This window comes from Anopheles coluzzii, chromosome 3, assembly GCF_943734685.1.
Source record: "Anopheles coluzzii chromosome 3, AcolN3, whole genome shotgun sequence".
Taxonomy (NCBI): Eukaryota; Metazoa; Arthropoda; class Insecta; order Diptera; family Culicidae; genus Anopheles; species Anopheles coluzzii.
Genome location: NC_064671.1, coordinates 72,672,310 through 72,690,655, shown reverse-complemented (window position 1 = coordinate 72,690,655; position 18,346 = coordinate 72,672,310). Strand labels below are relative to the sequence as shown.

Genomic DNA, 18,346 nt, shown 5'->3' with positions numbered 1-18,346 from the left:
TTTTTTGGACGCCGCCTTCGCACACCGCCCTGGGGCGATCGCGGACCCTCGGGCCAGCGCTACGCCCGCACCTCCTAACCGCCCTACGTACTGGTTTGGGGGTCGCCTCCGTACGCGTCGTCGCTGCTACATAGTTTTTCACCAGCCTAGTAAGCTTTTTCCACACGAAAATCGGCTGGAAAAATGCCTCCGATGACAACACGAGCTGATTACACTTTTTTGCAGCTTTTTCTGTTTCACGATACCGCACAGCGGTGGCGCTAGTGTGCGCGGGTCGCTCTGGCATGTTTGACAGTCGGCAAGCAAATGCGGGCCGGGCGGGATGTTTTCAAGCAAGCGATTTGATGCGATGGTGGCTACAAGGTCGCGTTCAATACTTTGAGCTCGGTTTTATTGCCGAAAATCAGTTTCTTCGTTGTTGATTCGTGGGTTTTAGTATTTTATAATTAATTATGAATCATAATAAGTGAAGGAGAACCACAAAAGAGGAATATAAATGTGATTGAATGCCTAATAAATTAGAAAATGAGAAAACGAACGGCAGCATCGAAAAACATCGCACGGTTGCTGTTTTGACAACTCTTCCAAAAGGTAACGGACTTTTGGAAAAGGTTTTGTTTACGTTGCAATCTATCGACTGTTTCAACGCATTTTTTCTAATTTTCCTACTGAAAATATTGAGTATATACGTTTGCTGAAACTATTTTGGGTCCGGCACAAGTAAGACTAAGCGATGTTTTATTAAAAATAAGTTTGGAAGCCGCCATCATTTGGTTTAACTATCATATTTCCTCGCCATAGGTACAGTACAGCACAGGATGAGCACACCAAGACGATCTAGTGCGAGAATTCGCCAATCCACACTTTCTTCAATCAATTCCAATGATAGTTCACGGCACACAGGCGAGCAAACGACTTTTCTGGCTGTTAAAAATAGCAAAACTCCTGCGAAACATTCTGATAGGAGTATGATGCCTCCTCCGACTGCCGTCGAAGCAGACGCCACCATCGGGAGGGTATCGTTCAGGCCAGGAAAATGGCGGAAATCGATGTCGACACTACTGAAAACCTCAATGTGCCGTCGGGAAGGTGCTTGCTCGATCGGAGGAGAGCGTCGTATAACTATGTACCAGGGGCCATCGCAGTCGAATGAAACACTGCACGACGCGCAACGGCTTTCCAGCAATACTACCGCGGACAGACCTTCGGATTCGCACGACGTCTCGGTGCAACGGTTTGTTGCGCCGCTGTCCTGGAAAACGGTATCCGACCAGCGCTTCCTGTGTCCGCAGCGATCGAAAGACGAAGTCATGACACGCTGTGGGCAGCGGGAACCGATCAGCTTCGAGCAGGCCCTCGCAAAAATGGAGGCCACCGTTGAGCGCAAGATTGGTGAGGGCGTGTACGGGGAAGTGTTTCTCTGCACCAAACCCAACGACACGCAGTCCGTGCTGAAGCTGATTCCGATCGAGGGCAATCTACCAATCAACGGCGAAAAGCAGAAAACGTTCGAGGAAATACTGTCCGAAATCATCATCTCCTCCGAGTTGAGCGATCTCCGCCAGCAGAATGTACAGTTCAGCACGGACGGGTTCGTGGAGCTGCGCAGCGTTAGCTGTGTGGTGGGCGAATATCCACAGCGACTGCTCGAGCTGTGGAAGGATTACAATGACCGGCAGGGTTCGGAAAACGACAGTCCGGAAGACTTTCCCTCCGACCAGCTGTACATCGCGTTCGAAACGGCGTTCGGTGGCAGCGATCTGGATGGATATCGGTTTTACAACGCGCAGCAAGCCTTTGCTACCTTCACCCAGATCGTGCTGGCACTGGCCGTGGCCGAAAAGCGGTACGATTTCGAGCACCGCGATCTGCACACGGGCAACATACTGATCGAAACGACCAAAGTGCCGGAACGGACGTACTGCCTGCTGGGCGAGGAGATCGTCATTAAAACGCACGGTCTGAAGGCGACCATCATCGACTACACACTGTCGCGCATCGTTTACAGTGGGCTGTGCCTGTTTAACGACCTTTCGACCGACGAGGAGCTGTTCACCGCCGAAGGCGACTATCAGTTTGAGATTTACAGGAACATGAAGACGGTGCTGCAGAACCAGTGGGACCAGCACGCGCCGAGGACGAACGTGTACTGGCTACACTACCTGCTGGACAAGCTGACGTCGGTGCGCAACTTTCGCGAGAAAACGAGCAAAGCGCACAAGGCGGGAATGAAGGCGATGAAACAATTAAGCGACGTGCTGCTGCAGTTTACCAGTGTGCATGACATTGTGCGAACGTTTTTTGCGCCCGACGTTCTGGAAGCAGATAAAGAGAATTAGGTATCTAGCCTTTTTATTATCATATGCTTTTTACACAATGACTATGTAATATTTTATTTTTAATTAATATCAATAAACATGAAAAAAACGACAGATTAACGATGAATTCAAATCAAAATCGAACTGACAGGCCGCTTCTATGTGTGCGTGTGCGTGTTTCGAAACCAGAGTGACCAGAAATACCGATTTATCTGTATTCCTACCGATTTTTCATATGCCTACCGATTCACAGATAAGCCTCCTAAAACTACCGATTTTCCATTTATCCTACCGAAAATCACAGATATTTGATTTTTTAGTCGTTTAAGCTTAATCTGTGACGCTTGGGATCAAAGTGTATGAATATCAGGTGGTCTCATAGCCTGTTTTTCATAGCAAAAGTTGAACGTCACTTTTTGACAGCATGGGTGAAAACATTTCCCCAAACAAGCTTTCTGACGACTTGCCTTACACACAAACAATCTTAGAATCTTCGTTATTTGCACTGAAATACCTTAAAAAGCACTCAAAATATATGTTACTGTAAGCTAAACCAAATCAGAACTAATTAAAATCCATTTTTGGATCAAAATAATGCCGTCGATGAGGACACCAATGTGTACTACGTATGTGTTGCTAAGAACAAAGCGAACGGTTCCTATGGAAATTCACTTCACCCATTCTGTCAAAAGGAGATTTTTTTGATTTCGAAATTAGTTGTCAATTTGTATGGGACGAGACCACCTGATATTCATACACTTTGCTTGGGATGCTGTTTCAAGGATTGCTAACCTCATTTGTTACTTATCGCGCTGATGCACGTTTGTTTGCCTGGCACTTTTTTTTTAATTTTTTTTCCGTTAAAATGTAATGTTCATAATAAGTAGAAAATGTCAGTTGCATGGATTCCGAGAATTGCTCGTCAAAGGAAATCATTTAAATTTGAATTTGAATCTCGCTGTCGACGATTAAAGCTCAAAGACAGGCAAAGAGAATGAAATTTTCAGGCGAGGGGAAAGTAGAAACACCCCAAATAGCCAGCTTGTACTTTATAGCTGATTTAGGGCTGTTTAACGAAAAATCGTTCCGATGTCGTACTTTGTGGCTGATTAAGAGATAGACGGTACTTTGCGGAACTATGGAGCTTTTTAACAGGCACATGGTACTCTTTGGAACTTTGCGGCTGATTAGCACTATGCGTAGGGTTCATGATGGAACTTGAAGGCTTGTTAAGAAAGGGTACTGAACTTGGTGGAACTTTATAGCTTTTTAATGCATGACATCGGTTCAAGGTGGCTCTTGTCAAAGTGTCAAAGACGGACGCCGGCAATAATCTCATTGCTGCTGCACAAGTTAGATTCGTTACTTGAAGAATGAATATTGAGTGAAGCGATTGTGAATTATCAGTAAATTGTGTAAAAATTTGTGTAATTCATCAATACGAAAGATTTAAAAATATACATATGTGTTTAAACCAAACAAATTTTGTTGTTTATTTCATCGATGACGCTTGCTTGAAAATAAAACACAAAGAAAAATAATCCCTGGCATCGTGGCATAAGGAAGCTGCTTAGGCGCTGTTTGAAATACCCACATAGAACTTTGATGCTGTTTATCTACTGCAAAAGGCGAATTAGAGCAGCGATCTTTAGCGTGCCAAAATGAGCTGCTTAAGCAATTCTGGCTATTTGGGATGAATAGTCGTTGAAATAAGCCAAGAATTGGTTTAAAAACGTACCAGGACGTGGAAAGCGATAGAATTTGTTAAAATACTGTAAAACTATTCACTTACCAACGATTTCTACAGGTGTCCATCTTACCCATCATGGTGTCCATCTTTCCCATATCAGGAGTCCATATCTTACCCGAATCAGGTGTCATATCTTACCCGAACATTTCAAAACCGCACGAAAAAAATCATGTTTTTCTTTCATGAAAAAAAGCAAAAATCGATGGAAACTTAAAAGTTTCAACACATTTTCTGATAAAACATGAGTGTAAGATAATATCCCATATAACCAAGATACCGAAAACGCCACCAATTTCTTGTACTAAAAATCCAGTTTCATTAAACAAAGCTAAAAAACTATCAGTTTGGTGGGTTAAGCCACACGGCCACAGAAGCAGCCACTTCAATGTTGTTGAAGTTAGTTTTTTATGCACGGGCAATTTATTTGCTCAACATGTTTCACCTGTAATAAAATGTTATTTAATTGTGCAAAGGAAGCAATTAAACGTGTGTATTTAAGTTGGCTTGTCGAAAAACATTCATGTGTAATATGTGTATATGTGTGTTTGTTTACTTGCGATCGAACTCTTCCATTTCGCTGGTCAGTGCATAGTTTATAGACTAATAATATTGCGGAAGTTTAAGTGCAGTGATGTAAGTGAATGAATGTAATCAATCGAGGAGTTAAAATCCTGTTCAGCATATTGACCTTAGCCAACCCTTGACCAAACTTTTCCTCAAAGCATTTTTGGAAAAGGTGGGTTAAGGGTGGGCAAGATAAATACATCGGATCGGAACTGGCAGCTCCGATTGTTCTAAAATTTGGTGGGTTAACGACTGAATCGACCACCACAAACCCACGTGGGTTTGAAGTGGCTTTACAGTGGGTTAAGACCGATTTGGTTATATGGGATATGAACATTTTCAAGGTCGTTGCACTTATATAACCCTAGATTTTTACCATTTCCCTTAACGTGTCCGTCTGTACCTACCTTCCCCTATAAAAAAATAAGAATTTTCAAAATTATTTTTTATATACTTTTTTTAATTTTAACTTTTTTTTACCCCTTACTTCTATGACCACCTACACGGGTAGGTCATAATTTTGTATGAGAAATTGCTCTTTTGCGTGGTAAATTGTGCATAACTTCTGTTTTAGTCATTGACATGACTTCAAATTTTTAGGGATGCTTGAAGCCAGGTGTATCTCGGGGACTGCCTGTATATGAAAAATAATTTTGAAAATTCTTATTTTTTTATATTGAAAAAAAAACAAAGTTTTCTGCAGCTTCTCTGAAAATTTCAAGTTATTTCAATAACCAAAACAGAAGATATGATCAATTTTGTTGTGATATGTTGCGCTACTTAACAACGGCCAACAACGCGGGAAGGGTTTAAGCTTAAGATGTAGGTAAAAACCATGTATTCGCTAATAATATCTTTGCCCTTCTGAATGCCCGTACCGAGTGCCCGACCGCCGCTCGGTTCCCACTTGATGAGTGTTAGGCAGGTTGGGCCATAACAAATTTACCATCCTGAAATGCGAACTCCCATACAAAATGTATGACCTACCCGGGTAGGTGGTCATAAAAATGAGGGTGTATTTTTGGTCATAGAAACGAAGGTTAAATTGTTGCATTCTCAACAGTGCTCCTACCGAAACTTGCCAATATAATCTGGCCACACTGGCCCGCAGGGCAAAAGCTCGCTCGAAAGGTCAATAACCGTCGCAAAACGTCAAAAACGACCGTCGCCAGCGCCTCGAAATTGTTGCGAGTTTCGCTCGCTGGCGACGTCGGTTTGCAGTACATGCGACGCCGGTTTTGACGTTTTGCGACGGTTTTGCGACGGTGGCCGCCAAAAAGCTCGCCTTGCCCTGTGGGCAAAGTGACCAGAAATACCGATGTATATATATATCTAGGGTTTGAAGGAAAAAATCTCAATTTTTTAATCATCGAACTACAAAACTCAGCCGAACAATTAAATCAATCTAAATAATCTAGTGAAAACCAAATGACAGCATGTACGATAAAATCGTATCCAAAGGAGCACTGCTGCGGCCCTGAGTGGTCGCGTGGAGCCCCGAGAAAAAGAACTTGTCACCACTGAGAAAAAAAAATGTGCATCGTAGTCCTTCTTTGGCTTAGAATTCCAATTTTCAGATCGACACTTCAGAAAAATCTTCATTTGTGTAATCGATGAACCAAATCTAATCCATATCCTTAATAAATGATGCATATTCTCGTTAGATGGAACTTTCTTTTTGCGTATTAGCACCCCCCCCCCCCCCTATCTCGCTTAACATTATTTCGCTTTTACTTCTTTAAAGTTTCGAGTTTTAACCTACCGAAAACTACCGATAAAATTTTGATGCGCCTACCGAAAACCGCCAAAATAATCTGGCCACACTGTTCGAAACGTCAAACGCAACGGCTCCTGTTGTTTTCTCTCCCTCTGTCACTGTCATCCAAGGCGTTTGCCACATGTGAAATTGCATCAGCTCTTTTAACACAGTTTTTCGTGGTAAAAAGTGAGTATATTTCGCTAAAACCAAGCGTAACACGGCCGTGAATCTTCGGGCGAATGGAAGAGTGTCGTTTTTAAGCCGCCAGCCCTTTGAATTTCATTGTTTCGGCCACGACCGACACCGTCCTGTGCGAAGGGTTGCGGGCGCTGAATGCTGGCTGCGCCGCCTACCAATACCACTGAAGCTGTGTAGCTGACTGACCGGCACATTCCATACGCGGAGTGCGCCGGAATACAAAAAAAATCTACCAACGAGTGAAAAGCAAAAAAACACATGGACCACTAACAGCTCGAAACGATTTCTATTTGCAGGACTTGCAAGCAACGGCAGCAACATGACGTTATCGTGTCGGTTTTACAAACAAAAGTACCCGGAGGTGGAGGATGTGGTGATGGTGAACGTGCGCTCGATCGCCGAGATGGGCGCGTACGTTTACCTGCTCGAGTACAACAACATCGAGGGCATGATACTGCTGTCCGAGCTGTCCCGCCGGCGCATCCGCTCGATCAACAAACTGATCCGCGTCGGCAAAACGGAACCGGTGGTGGTGATCCGCGTCGACAAAAACAAGGGCTACATCGATCTGTCCAAGCGGCGCGTCTCGCCCGAGGATGTGGAGAAGTGTACGGAGCGGTTCTCCAAGGCGAAGGCGGTCAACTCGATCCTGCGCCACGTGGCCGACATTATGGGCTTCGACAACCAGAAGCTGGAGGAGCTGTACGAGAAGACGGCGTGGTACTTCGAGGAGAAGCACAACTACAAAGTGACCGCGTTCGATGTGTTCAAGCAGTGTGCCGTGTATGTGTACCCTCCTTTTCGATTCGGTTGTGCGTGGTTAAGCTAACGGACTGTTGGTGGTGTTCTCCTTCCATTTTTTTCTTCTAGTGATCCTTCGCTGCTGGACGAGTGCGGCCTCGAGCCGGAGGTGAAAGAATCGCTGCTCAGCAACATCCAGCGCAAGCTCGTGTCGCAGGCGGTGAAAATTCGGGCCGACATCGAGTGCGCCTGCTACGGGTACGAGGGTATCGATGCCGTCAAGACGGCGCTCCGTGCCGGGCTGGCACTGTCCACGGAAGAGCTGCCGATTAAGATTAACCTCATTGCTCCCCCGCTCTACGGTATGTGTGTGTGGGACGGAAAAACCAATCGTACCATTTTTCTCACACTTTCTTTCCCCTTTTAGTAATGACCACATCCACGCCGGAAAAGGCGGACGGACTGAAGGCGCTCGAATCGGCGATTGAGGTCATCAAAGAGACGATCGAGAAGCTCGGCGGTGTGTTCAAGGTGCAGATGGCACCGAAGGTGGTGACCGCCACCGATGAGGCAGATCTGGCACGGAAGATGGAGCGGGCCGAGGCAGAGAACGCCGAAGTGTCCGGCGACGAGGAGGATGACAACGAGGTCGGCATCAAGTACAAGATGGACGACGACGGTGCCGACGACAAGGACGATAAGGATATCGAGTTCGAGGGTAGCGGCGACGAGGAGGACGACAAGCAGGAGGAATAATTTGGCACACAGCAATGAGGATGGGGATGTCAATGGTGGTGGTGGTGGAGATGACGATGCACATCATCCTGCCGGCCGCCGCTAGCCGCGGTGTAAAGATTCCGTTGATGAATAATCGTCGGGCGTGGAAAAGCGTTCGCCGGAAAAAGGAAAAGTCGATTGGATGATGGTGGTTCGCTTCTGCAAGAGCAACCCAACTTTCCTTCACACATTTACACACTACAACACACGTGGATGATTTGTATTAAATCGGTATAAATAACATTCTAAACTCCGAACGCTTGGACTTGGTCTTTGCACGCTTTTCTTTGTTTATTACTTTTTTTATTATTCTCGATTATCGAATCTTTGTCGAAACACGTGTAGAAAAACCCGACCGTGCGTGCGGTGCGCCCCCCATGCGAGAAAAATCGATGGCCAAAAATCGGGGGCCCAGTCTGGTCTGATCGGAAGAACATTAATTAGAAAATCGTGGCTAAAAAATTGGACCTAATCAGTTTAAAATCAACAAACAAACAAACAAAACATCTATCTAAGTATAATCAGCCGGTTGCGGGGGGAAGAAAACGGTTTCGTTAAAAAAAAAGAATAAGAATGAAGGCTTTCATCGTAGTATGCCAAGATATTCCCTATTCAGTCAGTGGTCGGGCAAGCAATCGGGGCAGTGGTGTTGCTGATCGTGGTTCAGTTCGCTTTTCGCGATCGTAGCCTACTCCGCTTCCGTCTACCGGAAGCTGATGATCGTACTGCCGATGCTTTTCTCGCTGCAAATGTGTTCCAGCGCTCGTTCCACTTCGTTCGGTGTGTAGACCTAAAAGCAGGAGGAACAAAAGAAGCATAATACAAAGACGAATAATCAAAACCACCAGCAAAAAAACCGTTACCCGATCGACGACCGTTTTGAGCGTTTCATCGTTCACGAAGCCGGCCAACCGTTCCAGCACGAAATGGCACAGGTGTGGGCCGCCCCAGTCGACGCTGGTGCGGAACAGCACCGCGGCCACCTTCCGGCACCGGACGTACGTGCCGAGAAAGAAGCGCCCGACCACGCCGTAATCGTCGGTGGACTGTTCCGGCTCGACCGCGTCCACTATCACACCGTCTTTGGTAAGGAACTTTTCGAGAAACTTGTAATCGTACCCGAGCCGGGTGGTGAGAAAGATGTAGTGGAACTTGGGCCGCGACGTCAGCTCGTTGATAAAGTTGGACTTTTCCACGTTCACGTCGATAAAGTTCGACCGGAAGTGCTCGTTGTCGAAGGTGATGATGTCTGCCGCACCTGTGGGATTTGGGGGGGGTGAAAAATGGGGACATTTGTGGGGGTCAGTAGCACAATAAGAAGAGTTGTAACAAGCAGCTTTAAGGTTGATTTTTTCGCAATTAAATGTTATCCAAGGGCTGCACAATTTTGCAATTTTTAAATTCGTTCACTCAAAACACTTTCATTCGGCCCTGCCATAACATGGAATTGCTGGTAACGTGCTTAGGTTAGAGAAAAAAAACTGGCCATTTACCTCTTTCCTCTTGCAGAGCAATCGAAACGAAAATCGAAACAAGAGTACATTAGCTTCTACCACCACTACCACCGTGCCTTCCCTGAGGTCACCGAACTCGGCCGAGATACTTACCGAGATTGTTAATCACCGGCACCGAGCGCGTGTGGCAGGTGGCCGTCACGTGGGCGCCCCACTTGTGCACCAGCTGCGTGATGACGCACCCGACCGGCGAGCAGGCGTCCTGCACCAGAATCTGCCGGCCCTTGCACGTGTGCTCGGTCAGGTGGTGCTCGTCGAGCAGGTTAAGCGCGATCGAACCACTGTACGGCAGGCTGGCCGCACCCTCGAACCCAATCAGAAACGGTTTGCGCGAGACGCGCGTTTCCGGCACGACCACAAACTCGGACGCCACGCCCGGCTCGTACCAGTGCGTCGCGAGCCACACCTCGTCCCCAATCTCCAGCCCGCTCTTCGAGCCGGTACCGACCGCTTCCACGATTCCGGCACAGGAACGTCCCAGCACGAGCGGCAGCTCCGGATCGTACGTACTGTTGTAGGTGCGTATCATGCGCCGCAGCGTGCGCCCATACCCGAACGCGATGCGCCGATCGATCCGGTTGAGGGAGGCCGCCCGCACCCGCACCAGTATGTCGGAGGCGGACTGGAACTGGGGCACCGCCGTCTGGCAGACGACCACATTGTCCGGATCGCGGAACGAGGTGGACGCGATCGATTTCATGATCGGCGTGGGCAGGTGGGGTCGGGCCAGCCACATGCCCAGCATGAAGCCGCCGGTCGTACCGAACCCGAGACCGATCAGGATCGCGAATGCGTTATTTCGAGCAACTGGGAGGAAAAAGAGGCGGAAAAAGTGAGTTTTGTGGTCCGTGTTTTAAAGCCGTTATGATTACTTACTTTCATCGCGGAAAAATATGCGCAGCTCTTCGTACAGCACCGACGGGTCCAGCACTTCCCGGGCCGACGTCTTCAAGCGCTGCACCAGCTGGATGAAGCTGCTCCACGCGTTACGCACCACCGTCCCTGCCTCACTGTTTGCTTCGCTCAGCGTCTGGGGGTAAACGAACCAAAAAGGGGTTGGTTTGTGTTAATGAAAATCATGTGTCGATCGTCGACGGCATTCGCCGCATCTGTTGTTCCTTACTCGCAGTGCTAGCGTACGTCCCTCGTCGGAGTATTGGCGCACCACGCGTAGACCGCTTTCGGTTGCCATGCTTAGGTTATTCTTGGGATTCGGGGCGAAATATAGCGGAAACGGAACGGGACACGGTTTTTTTGTTTGTTTTTTGTTTTTAGAAAATTGGGGCAGCAACACAGTAAATGCACATAAAAGCACATACACACACTAGCGTCGATCAGTCGATTTTGTGTTGTAGGTATTAGACGAAAGCGTGTTTGGCTGTGGTCCCGCTCTTATATACAGTTACATCGATAGCTAACGTTAGTAGCGTTACCATTCCAGCGTGCAAGCAAATGAAGGGGTTAAAAAGTAGACACAGACTATATACGATACGATCGGTAAGAACACACCATTTTCGTGATTACATTGATTACATAAGAGATTTGCGCCGGTTAGTAAAACAGACCTCGGGAGTGGGGAAGGGAATGAAAGGGAGGGATACACCACACCACAACGATTAAGGGGGGAAAATGAGGAAAGAAGGTTAGTGATTGCTTCGACCGACATCAAACATCCAAAGCACACGGGAGAAACCACATCGAAACCACTCTCCTCCTGCTGGGGAGGACCCGCGCAAGGGTTTGCGCATTACCTTTACGGCACCGACCACATCACCCACTCGCTGTTTGGCCGCATCCATTTGATGGGGTTAGTTCGTGCTTGCTGCCGCCACAGACGGTATCGTATCCAGCTGTACTGTAACTATTTGCTCACTCCTGCCTGTACCCATGCAATGCTGTGACCGTGTCTCATGTCCTTCCGTTCTCGTGCTGGCACAACACTGGTGTGTATCTATCTGTCTTTTTACAATTCCATTGCTTTTTTTTACCTAAAAAGGCACACAAAGGGTTAGTTTTGATGGGCTGCAAAGAAAGTAAAACAATTGAACTACAAAATCACACCCACTTTCATTAGTTTCTTGTGTTTTCCTTTCTACCAGCGTTTCGCTGACTGTGAAGAACGGACGAACAAAGCGCACTAATCAAAACAAACCGTGCCCGCACACTGGGCGCTGCCGGTGGACATGCGAACTGGACAAGGGCAGGTGTGTATTGCGACCGTCGAACGATACGACGAACGAACCATACAAAACGAACGAATCGAAAGCTTTCCGGAAATGGGAGGGCGTTGCGTCGCGTGTGCAAAAGTTTTGATGGAGTTTTAGAAGGTAAATTAAAAACGAATGGCTCTGTGTGTCTTTTAATTGATTGTTAACACATTTGGAGAGATTTTATACCATAAATTAAAAGTGCCATATTGTTTCGAGGAAAACCAAATAACCTTCCAATGTATTTAAGCACAACAGCCAGGCTGTTTAGGCTATGACCGGTTGAAGGTAGGCAAAACTCATTAAGGCCGGGCTACATTGATCGTACTCGCAAGCGTAATTTTGATTTTCACTAGCGCATCTGGCGGCGGCTGGTGGAAGCTTTTTTTGGTCATCGAGGGAATGGACCTGCCGGATCTCAAAATTAAGTAGTTTTTCCATCGTTTTCCATTGCAATAATGGATGCAATGCGTGCAAGTCATGTGTATCTACGTTTTACAAAACTTTTCTCCTCCGATTTAAGTAAAAAACATGGAAAATTAACGTATTTTCTGGAGCGGCTCTAAATTGTTTGGCAAAATGTTTCGGTCAGCCGCCGCCAGATGCGCTAGTGAAAATCAAAATTACGCGTGCGAGTACGATCAATGTAGCCCGGCCTTTAGATGAAAAGTACAGCAATATAAAGACCAGTAAAAGCGGAATCTATTGAGCAACCATTTAACCCAAGTGCCACAAATCTACTAAACGACCACTAAACGGGTTCTAAACGACTCAAGCTTTAAACCTAAACGGAATATAGAAAGACTTCGTTTAGCAGACGGCAAACGAATCATGCATTTTAAAAATAGCAAAAAGCTGGTGGCGCCATCTGTTGGTGGGATACCCAGCCAGCGCTCCACTCGCAGGAGAGCTTTCTCATTTTCTCTGTACTGTTTTATGGTTTCGTATTGAAGTTATGCATCGCTAGAACTGGAACGGCGATACTATTGTTTAAATACTAAACTCCTATGTAAACCACCAGCACTGAAGCAAGTGAGATTTGAGTAATGGTCGTTGGTGTTGATACCCACGTATCTGACCCACACGACCATTCATATAGATTTTTGCTTGGAAAGTGAGAAGGCTATATAGGTAATGATTAGATGAAACTTGTCGAAACATATTGCTAGAAAAGGACAGCAATATAATGATGAGTTGTAATACGCCATCTATTGTGATGGTTATTTGATATTTTCAATGTATTTCGGATGCCAGAGGAGAAGCGACGCACAACTACCTTCTTTGCTGGTTGAAGTTCAAGAGAGAGAGATTTTTATTATTCTTTTTTCTTTTGACATCTCAACAAGGTGCATAAATTGTATCAAGGTAGCTAGTCATTCCTTTCTAACATATTGTGCAAACCAATGAAACTAGGGAGCTTTGGTTTTTTTTTCTACGGATATTATACAGTAGAACGTCGATTATCCGGGGACGGATTAACAGGCGGGCGGCTTAACCGTGCGCATAAATCTGACATCTGTTCATACGTACGGCGAAAGTTTGCAGCGATAATCAATTGGGAAACCAGTTTCTTGTGCAGCTCTGTAGTGTCTAGGGGTATTTTCGAAATTCATTTTTGTTCATGAACAGTTGTTAAACCTACAGTTATTGATTAAAATAATATTCTACTAACGATTAATCGATTGATTCTAGGTGAATTAATAACAAAACTGGTAAATTTCATATGTTTTATATGCGTTTGACATTTCTTGGACCATTATCCGTGCAAATCGATTAACCGGCAACCGTCCGGTCCCGAGCTGCCCGGATAATCGACGCTCTACTGTATTTTCCAGTCGTTTAAGCTTAATAAGTGGCGCTTGGGAACGCAATGCCAGATTAACATGAGTGCTTCTTGACACATCCATTGGGAAGATTGACTAATGAATTTTCAATTCAAGAGATATTAACATAAAAAAATTGATTGTAAGCTGGCAGAGCGGTCTTTTTCGAGATTCCTTGCTATATTGGGGTTCGTATAGTGGTTGTTCCGCCTCTGCACGAAGACGCCCGTTATTATGGCCGGAAAACAACGGATTGGTAGACGATGGATCGGGAATAGGATTTTTTGTAGAAAACTTTGTTGTAGGTTAGTAAACTTTGCGACCGAAAGAGCCAAATTCTAAAGTGTTTGAAGAGTTTCACGTAAGGAGCCAAATATAAAAACCTAAGCATACATGTTTGATAGTTCCTAGTATTAGCCAATTCACTTAGTATCCTATGTTAACAAAGCCATCATGCAATTAGAGTTATTTGGTAAAAGGCATAGGACATATCCACCCTACCATGTGTCTTCATGTGCATATAAATTCTACCATATTTCTCTTGACCAGTGAGGTAATCATATTGCATTTTAAAGTAATTTTGCATTAGTTTTTTTTCTAAATAACTACAATTTAGGACAGAGGCACTAAAACAAGTCTCCTCAATAAAAATATCCTAAAGTATTGAGCCGTCTGATGAAGCAGTCGTCAACTCGAACGACTTAACAACATGCCCGTCATGGATTCAAGCCCCAAATAGGCCGTGTCCCCATACGTAGGACTGATTATCCTGCTATGGTAACAATAAGTCACTGAAAGTCAAGCCCACTTAACTAGCCAAATAAAAAGCGGAAAATGTTTTTACTCAACAATAATGAAATTGCCATTCCTGTAAACAGCAACACGAATCAGAATATGGATATTTTTTTTTAAATCTTTTTGCAATCAAAACTCAATCACAAACCATCGTTTGCAATTTACAGTTTGGTTTTAGTGTGCTTCATTATTGATGACGAACTTCCAACAGTACGAAAAAAAGTCGATACGGCCAGCTTTCACCGCCACCACGAATGATGAACGATTATGCACAAACATAATGATTTTTATTTGCTCAATATTTTTTGTGCATGCTAGCGTGTTTGTGTGTGTGTGGTTGTTACATTTCGTTGTTAAAGTAGTTGTCCCAAAGTGTGACAAGCACGGAGCGGGTCAGCCCATGATGGTGGCGGTGGCTGTGCTGCTGTAAAGCGTTATTAATTATAAATTTATTGACACCGACAAAACCGCCGCGTGAGGGTACATTTCAGACCACACTATAGTGTGCGGAGAGTGTGAATAAATTATTTCTTCTGCCAGACGCCGATCGATCGTGTCCGGTCATGCTGACTTGTTCACATTTTTTTTTGTTTCCGCTGTATAGGGTTGAATTATAAAAAAATGGAAAATGAAATTTGCAAACTACAGTTGCAACAGCGCCCGTACAAGCGCATTTGGTCATTTGGTTTATGCAAAAAGAGGTACTCTGGGGCATGGGTTGGTATAATTTATAGCTTAATTGTGTCGTTTGCCTCAAGGTCGGTATGGCCGGGGTAGGTTGGTGCAGACGGTGAACTGTATCCTGTTTTTCGCCTTTGTTTTTTTTGCTGTTGTTGCCGGAAAATGGATCGATAGCGAGCCAAAAATACTCAGTAGCGGAATAATCACAATGAAATCGATCGAATAAACCGTTCAAATGATAAGTAAAACCCCCATTGCAAAGAAAGGGTTGCAATAGCTAAACCGTTCTTTATTAGCTTGTATTATATTCCTTCCACATAGCAGCAAATAAAGTTCCACAGCGAAGCGGAGCGTTACTGGAAGCGTACGAGTGAGTGAGCGAGAGCAGCAGAGCTTTTTACAGGGATGCTTTGCATTTTTAAATAATTTATCTGTCCGCCGCGATGCATAGTGCGCAACCCGTGCACCCGAGACACAAAGTGGGAGGAGCCTAACCAGGGTCTGTTTGTTTTTTTATTTTTGCTTCCAGCTCGCGAAATGACGGAACGAAGAGGAATGGAGAAAACCGTAAACCAGCTTGAACACGATTTGCTTGAAATTGTTAACAAAAAGCGACTTTTTCTTGCTCGCTTTTGTTGTGCAAACCCGCGGAGATCCTTTCTGGTGCCTCCACTCTATCTCTCGCTCTCTCTCTCGCTCTCGAACATACACACCCCGCGGTTGCCATAGCGACGATCGTTGTTTATTTGTTGCTGTTTGTTAAACAGCCGCCATGAGCAGCAGTTTCACGGCTCAATTGAAATGTAATAAATTCATGGGCTCTGTCAATCATGGTGTGCGTTGCGGTGTGTGTGTGTGTGTGTGTGTGTGTGTGTGTGTGTGTGTGTGTGTGTGTGTGTGTGAAAATAATTCCAAAGCTTTATGCTGATATTGCATTTAATGGTTCGGGTTAATAAGAGCTTTTCTAAGCCATAGTCACAGCCCGATAGACTGTTTTGAAATGGGATAGTATTTACACCACCAAAAAAAACTCTTATACAACGCTTAAATAACTCTTAATACACATCCACTTCTTCGACTTCATCATCTCGGCATGTCCTCCCATCCGAAAAATCCCATTTGACCGGGTTTATCCCTTCAGCAGTCTTGGTTGATGATCTTGCTCAACCGCACCGCAAGGCTCTCTCGTTTGGTGGAAAAATCACAACTTTGCATCATTAATTAGTACATCCAGCACATCAGCAACCGGAGAGTCATTAGGTGGGCCAGCACGACCGAGCACGGAAGTTTCGGAAAAGCTGTCTCCGAACAATATTAGTGGCGCGCCTTCGATTGTTTATGATGATGATGATTGTTGGGGCGAGTGGGCGGCTGACTCACGCCGCCCAACCCAAAGATGGTGCTAATTTTTCAAAAAACTCCCATTTCTAGACATGCTTGATACAGTGTATGTGTGTGTGTGTGTGCATCACACACCCTTGACCGGACAATATACAGCGCAAACCTTCGGTCCGGTTCACTCGGTTCACATGGCCGTGCAAGTATAATGCAATGTTAAGTATGACAAATATTCACAAACTCTCTCGCCCGGGCTCAAAGGCACGGCTCAGAGACACGGTCCTTTTCTCCAAACGCTTTTGCGGGCCATCGATGGTTTTACGCTACCGGTCTGCAACTGCACATAACTGCCGCCAACAACAGCTGGTGCCGGGGCCGACGTATTTGGCACTTGCAAATACTCTCAATACGGCAGGCAGAAGCCAATCCTGCCCATCGGGGGCACTCGATGGCAAAGTGAAAATTTGTAAATATATTTATCCTAATCAAGTATGCATACATTATGGACGGTCCGGCAGAGAGTGTCAGTGTAGTGTGTCGGGTACGGTCCAGGTCCCAGTGCCGCGACTGTCCGCTCCCGCTGGGTGGGGTGGGATAGTGTGACCACGCTGGTCAACAACAACAACAACAACAATAACAGGGATGGGAAAATGCACACTACGGACAATATGCACGGACGGGATCGGGATCGGGATGAATAATTTTCCCGTCCCCAGTCCGGTCAACATAAAACAGTGACCAGCTTAAGCTTCAGTGTCAACTGTGTCCTCCACGGCAGCAGATACACACACGCACACAAACTATTCGTCATGTACATAGTGTGGTGCAAACGTTGACCGAGGACGAAACAGTGGACGAAATAGTGAACATTTTGGGATATTATTTACGGTTTGTTATGGCTAAAGTCTAGCAAATGAAGAGACTTTGAGGAACTATTGACATTTTTTTGGAGAGTTGTTTAACTGTTTTAACAAAATCCCAAATTTTTGGAACAAATTCATAAATCTCCTTTTATAAATCTCAACAAATTAGAGCTTCACGATGACAAATTTTGGCGAAATTTTCGTTTGATTATTGGATTATTTCTGTTTTGTCAACTACACCAGCACAAATCCCGCTTATAACCGGGACGTTGCTGGACGTTGTCCGAAGTCCACCACCACGACCAACAATAACAAAAGCAAGAAAAACCTCATCCCCTCGGTGGCTATCATTTCGTCATCAATCTTATTACCACAGTTTGACATCTTTATTTACATTAAATCAATACTCTGCACTCTGCACAGCAGCATCAGCGCAACCGTTTGGTTTGGTGCTCCATCTCGTTGGTCGTCATCGGTCAACCGACTCTCGATGGTGCGTGCGTGTTGTCTTACAACTGCCCCGTGCCCGGTACCGAAGCTGTCCCGTGACAGGAGGTGTTTTTGCGCCGGTTGTTCATCATCGGGGCGCGTTCGGGGCGTTTTCCTGCCAGCCTCCTCACTGTGTGCTGGATCGATGATGTGTATCTGTCTGGTGGCTCGCTCAACACAACAACCCCAAAAATTGTTAATTAATGTGTAATATTTTTTTCATACACACACACACATACACCGATTTAATATCATAAAAATGAAGTTCCACGCACAGCGGACGAGAACTGACCTGGCCTGGTGGAGAGTGACGGTTGATTTCGGGCAAATATTAGCATAAGTTTTTAGCGGCCTGGCGATCGCCGAACTGACTACGCCCGGCATTAACTGAGCCGGTGTAAAAGAATGTACTTTTTCTGTGTGTGCCAGGGCGTTCGGTTTTACATTGTTTCTACACCAGTAGGTGAGTTATTTATGAATTATGGTAGCAAGTTGGAATTTGCCTTTTTTATTGTAGAATTTGGATATT

At 45.4% G+C, this 18,346-nt stretch overlaps 4 protein-coding genes across 9 annotated transcripts in view; 2 read left to right on the top strand and 2 right to left on the bottom strand.

Moving 5' to 3' along the window:
- The window catches only part of LOC120958374 (uncharacterized), a 33,030-nt gene extending 32,764 nt beyond the window's left edge, over nucleotides 1-266 (bottom strand). For 3 of the 4 annotated variants that reach the window (XM_040381121.2, XM_040381122.2, XM_049609916.1), the window contains exon 1: nucleotides 92-266. The gene's annotated coding sequence lies outside the window, so the exon portion shown is untranslated. The remainder of the gene's footprint in view (nucleotides 1-91) is intronic. The other variant, XM_040381125.2, reaches the window with a different exon arrangement.
- Nucleotides 267-493: 227 nt separating this feature from the next.
- On the top strand, nucleotides 494-2,339 carry LOC120956254 (serine/threonine-protein kinase haspin homolog). Its single transcript, XM_049608992.1, has one exon. The coding sequence runs from the start codon at nucleotides 819-821 to the stop codon at nucleotides 2,337-2,339; it is 1,521 nt and encodes a 506-aa protein (XP_049464949.1). The 5' UTR covers nucleotides 494-818.
- Nucleotides 2,340-6,458: 4,119 nt separating this feature from the next.
- Nucleotides 6,459-8,372, top strand: LOC120956754 (eukaryotic translation initiation factor 2 subunit 1). Its single transcript, XM_040378476.2, has 4 exons — nucleotides 6,459-6,577; nucleotides 6,886-7,372; nucleotides 7,460-7,692; nucleotides 7,758-8,372. The coding sequence occupies exons 2-4, from the start codon at nucleotides 6,909-6,911 to the stop codon at nucleotides 8,084-8,086; spliced, it is 1,026 nt and encodes a 341-aa protein (XP_040234410.1). The 5' UTR covers nucleotides 6,459-6,577; nucleotides 6,886-6,908; the 3' UTR covers nucleotides 8,087-8,372.
- Nucleotide 8,373: 1 nt separating this feature from the next.
- LOC120956753 (reticulon-4-interacting protein 1, mitochondrial-like) lies at nucleotides 8,374-11,792 on the bottom strand. 3 transcript variants are annotated; one of them, XM_040378472.2, is made up of 7 exons: nucleotides 11,687-11,791; nucleotides 11,373-11,609; nucleotides 10,745-11,035; nucleotides 10,498-10,651; nucleotides 9,715-10,428; nucleotides 8,971-9,365; nucleotides 8,374-8,897 (listed from the first exon to the last, which is right to left on the bottom strand). In XM_040378472.2, exons 3-7 carry the CDS (start codon nucleotides 10,811-10,813, stop codon nucleotides 8,811-8,813), a joined length of 1,419 nt encoding a protein of 472 aa, XP_040234406.2. In that variant the 5' UTR covers nucleotides 10,814-11,035; nucleotides 11,373-11,609; nucleotides 11,687-11,791; the 3' UTR covers nucleotides 8,374-8,810. The 3 variants fall into 3 exon arrangements, with proteins under 3 accessions (XP_040234406.2, XP_040234408.1, XP_049464433.1); XM_040378474.2 differs by having other exon boundaries at nucleotides 10,745-10,825; XM_049608476.1 differs by lacking the exon at nucleotides 10,745-11,035 and having other exon boundaries at nucleotides 11,687-11,792.
- Between the last annotated feature and the right edge of the window lie 6,554 nt (nucleotides 11,793-18,346).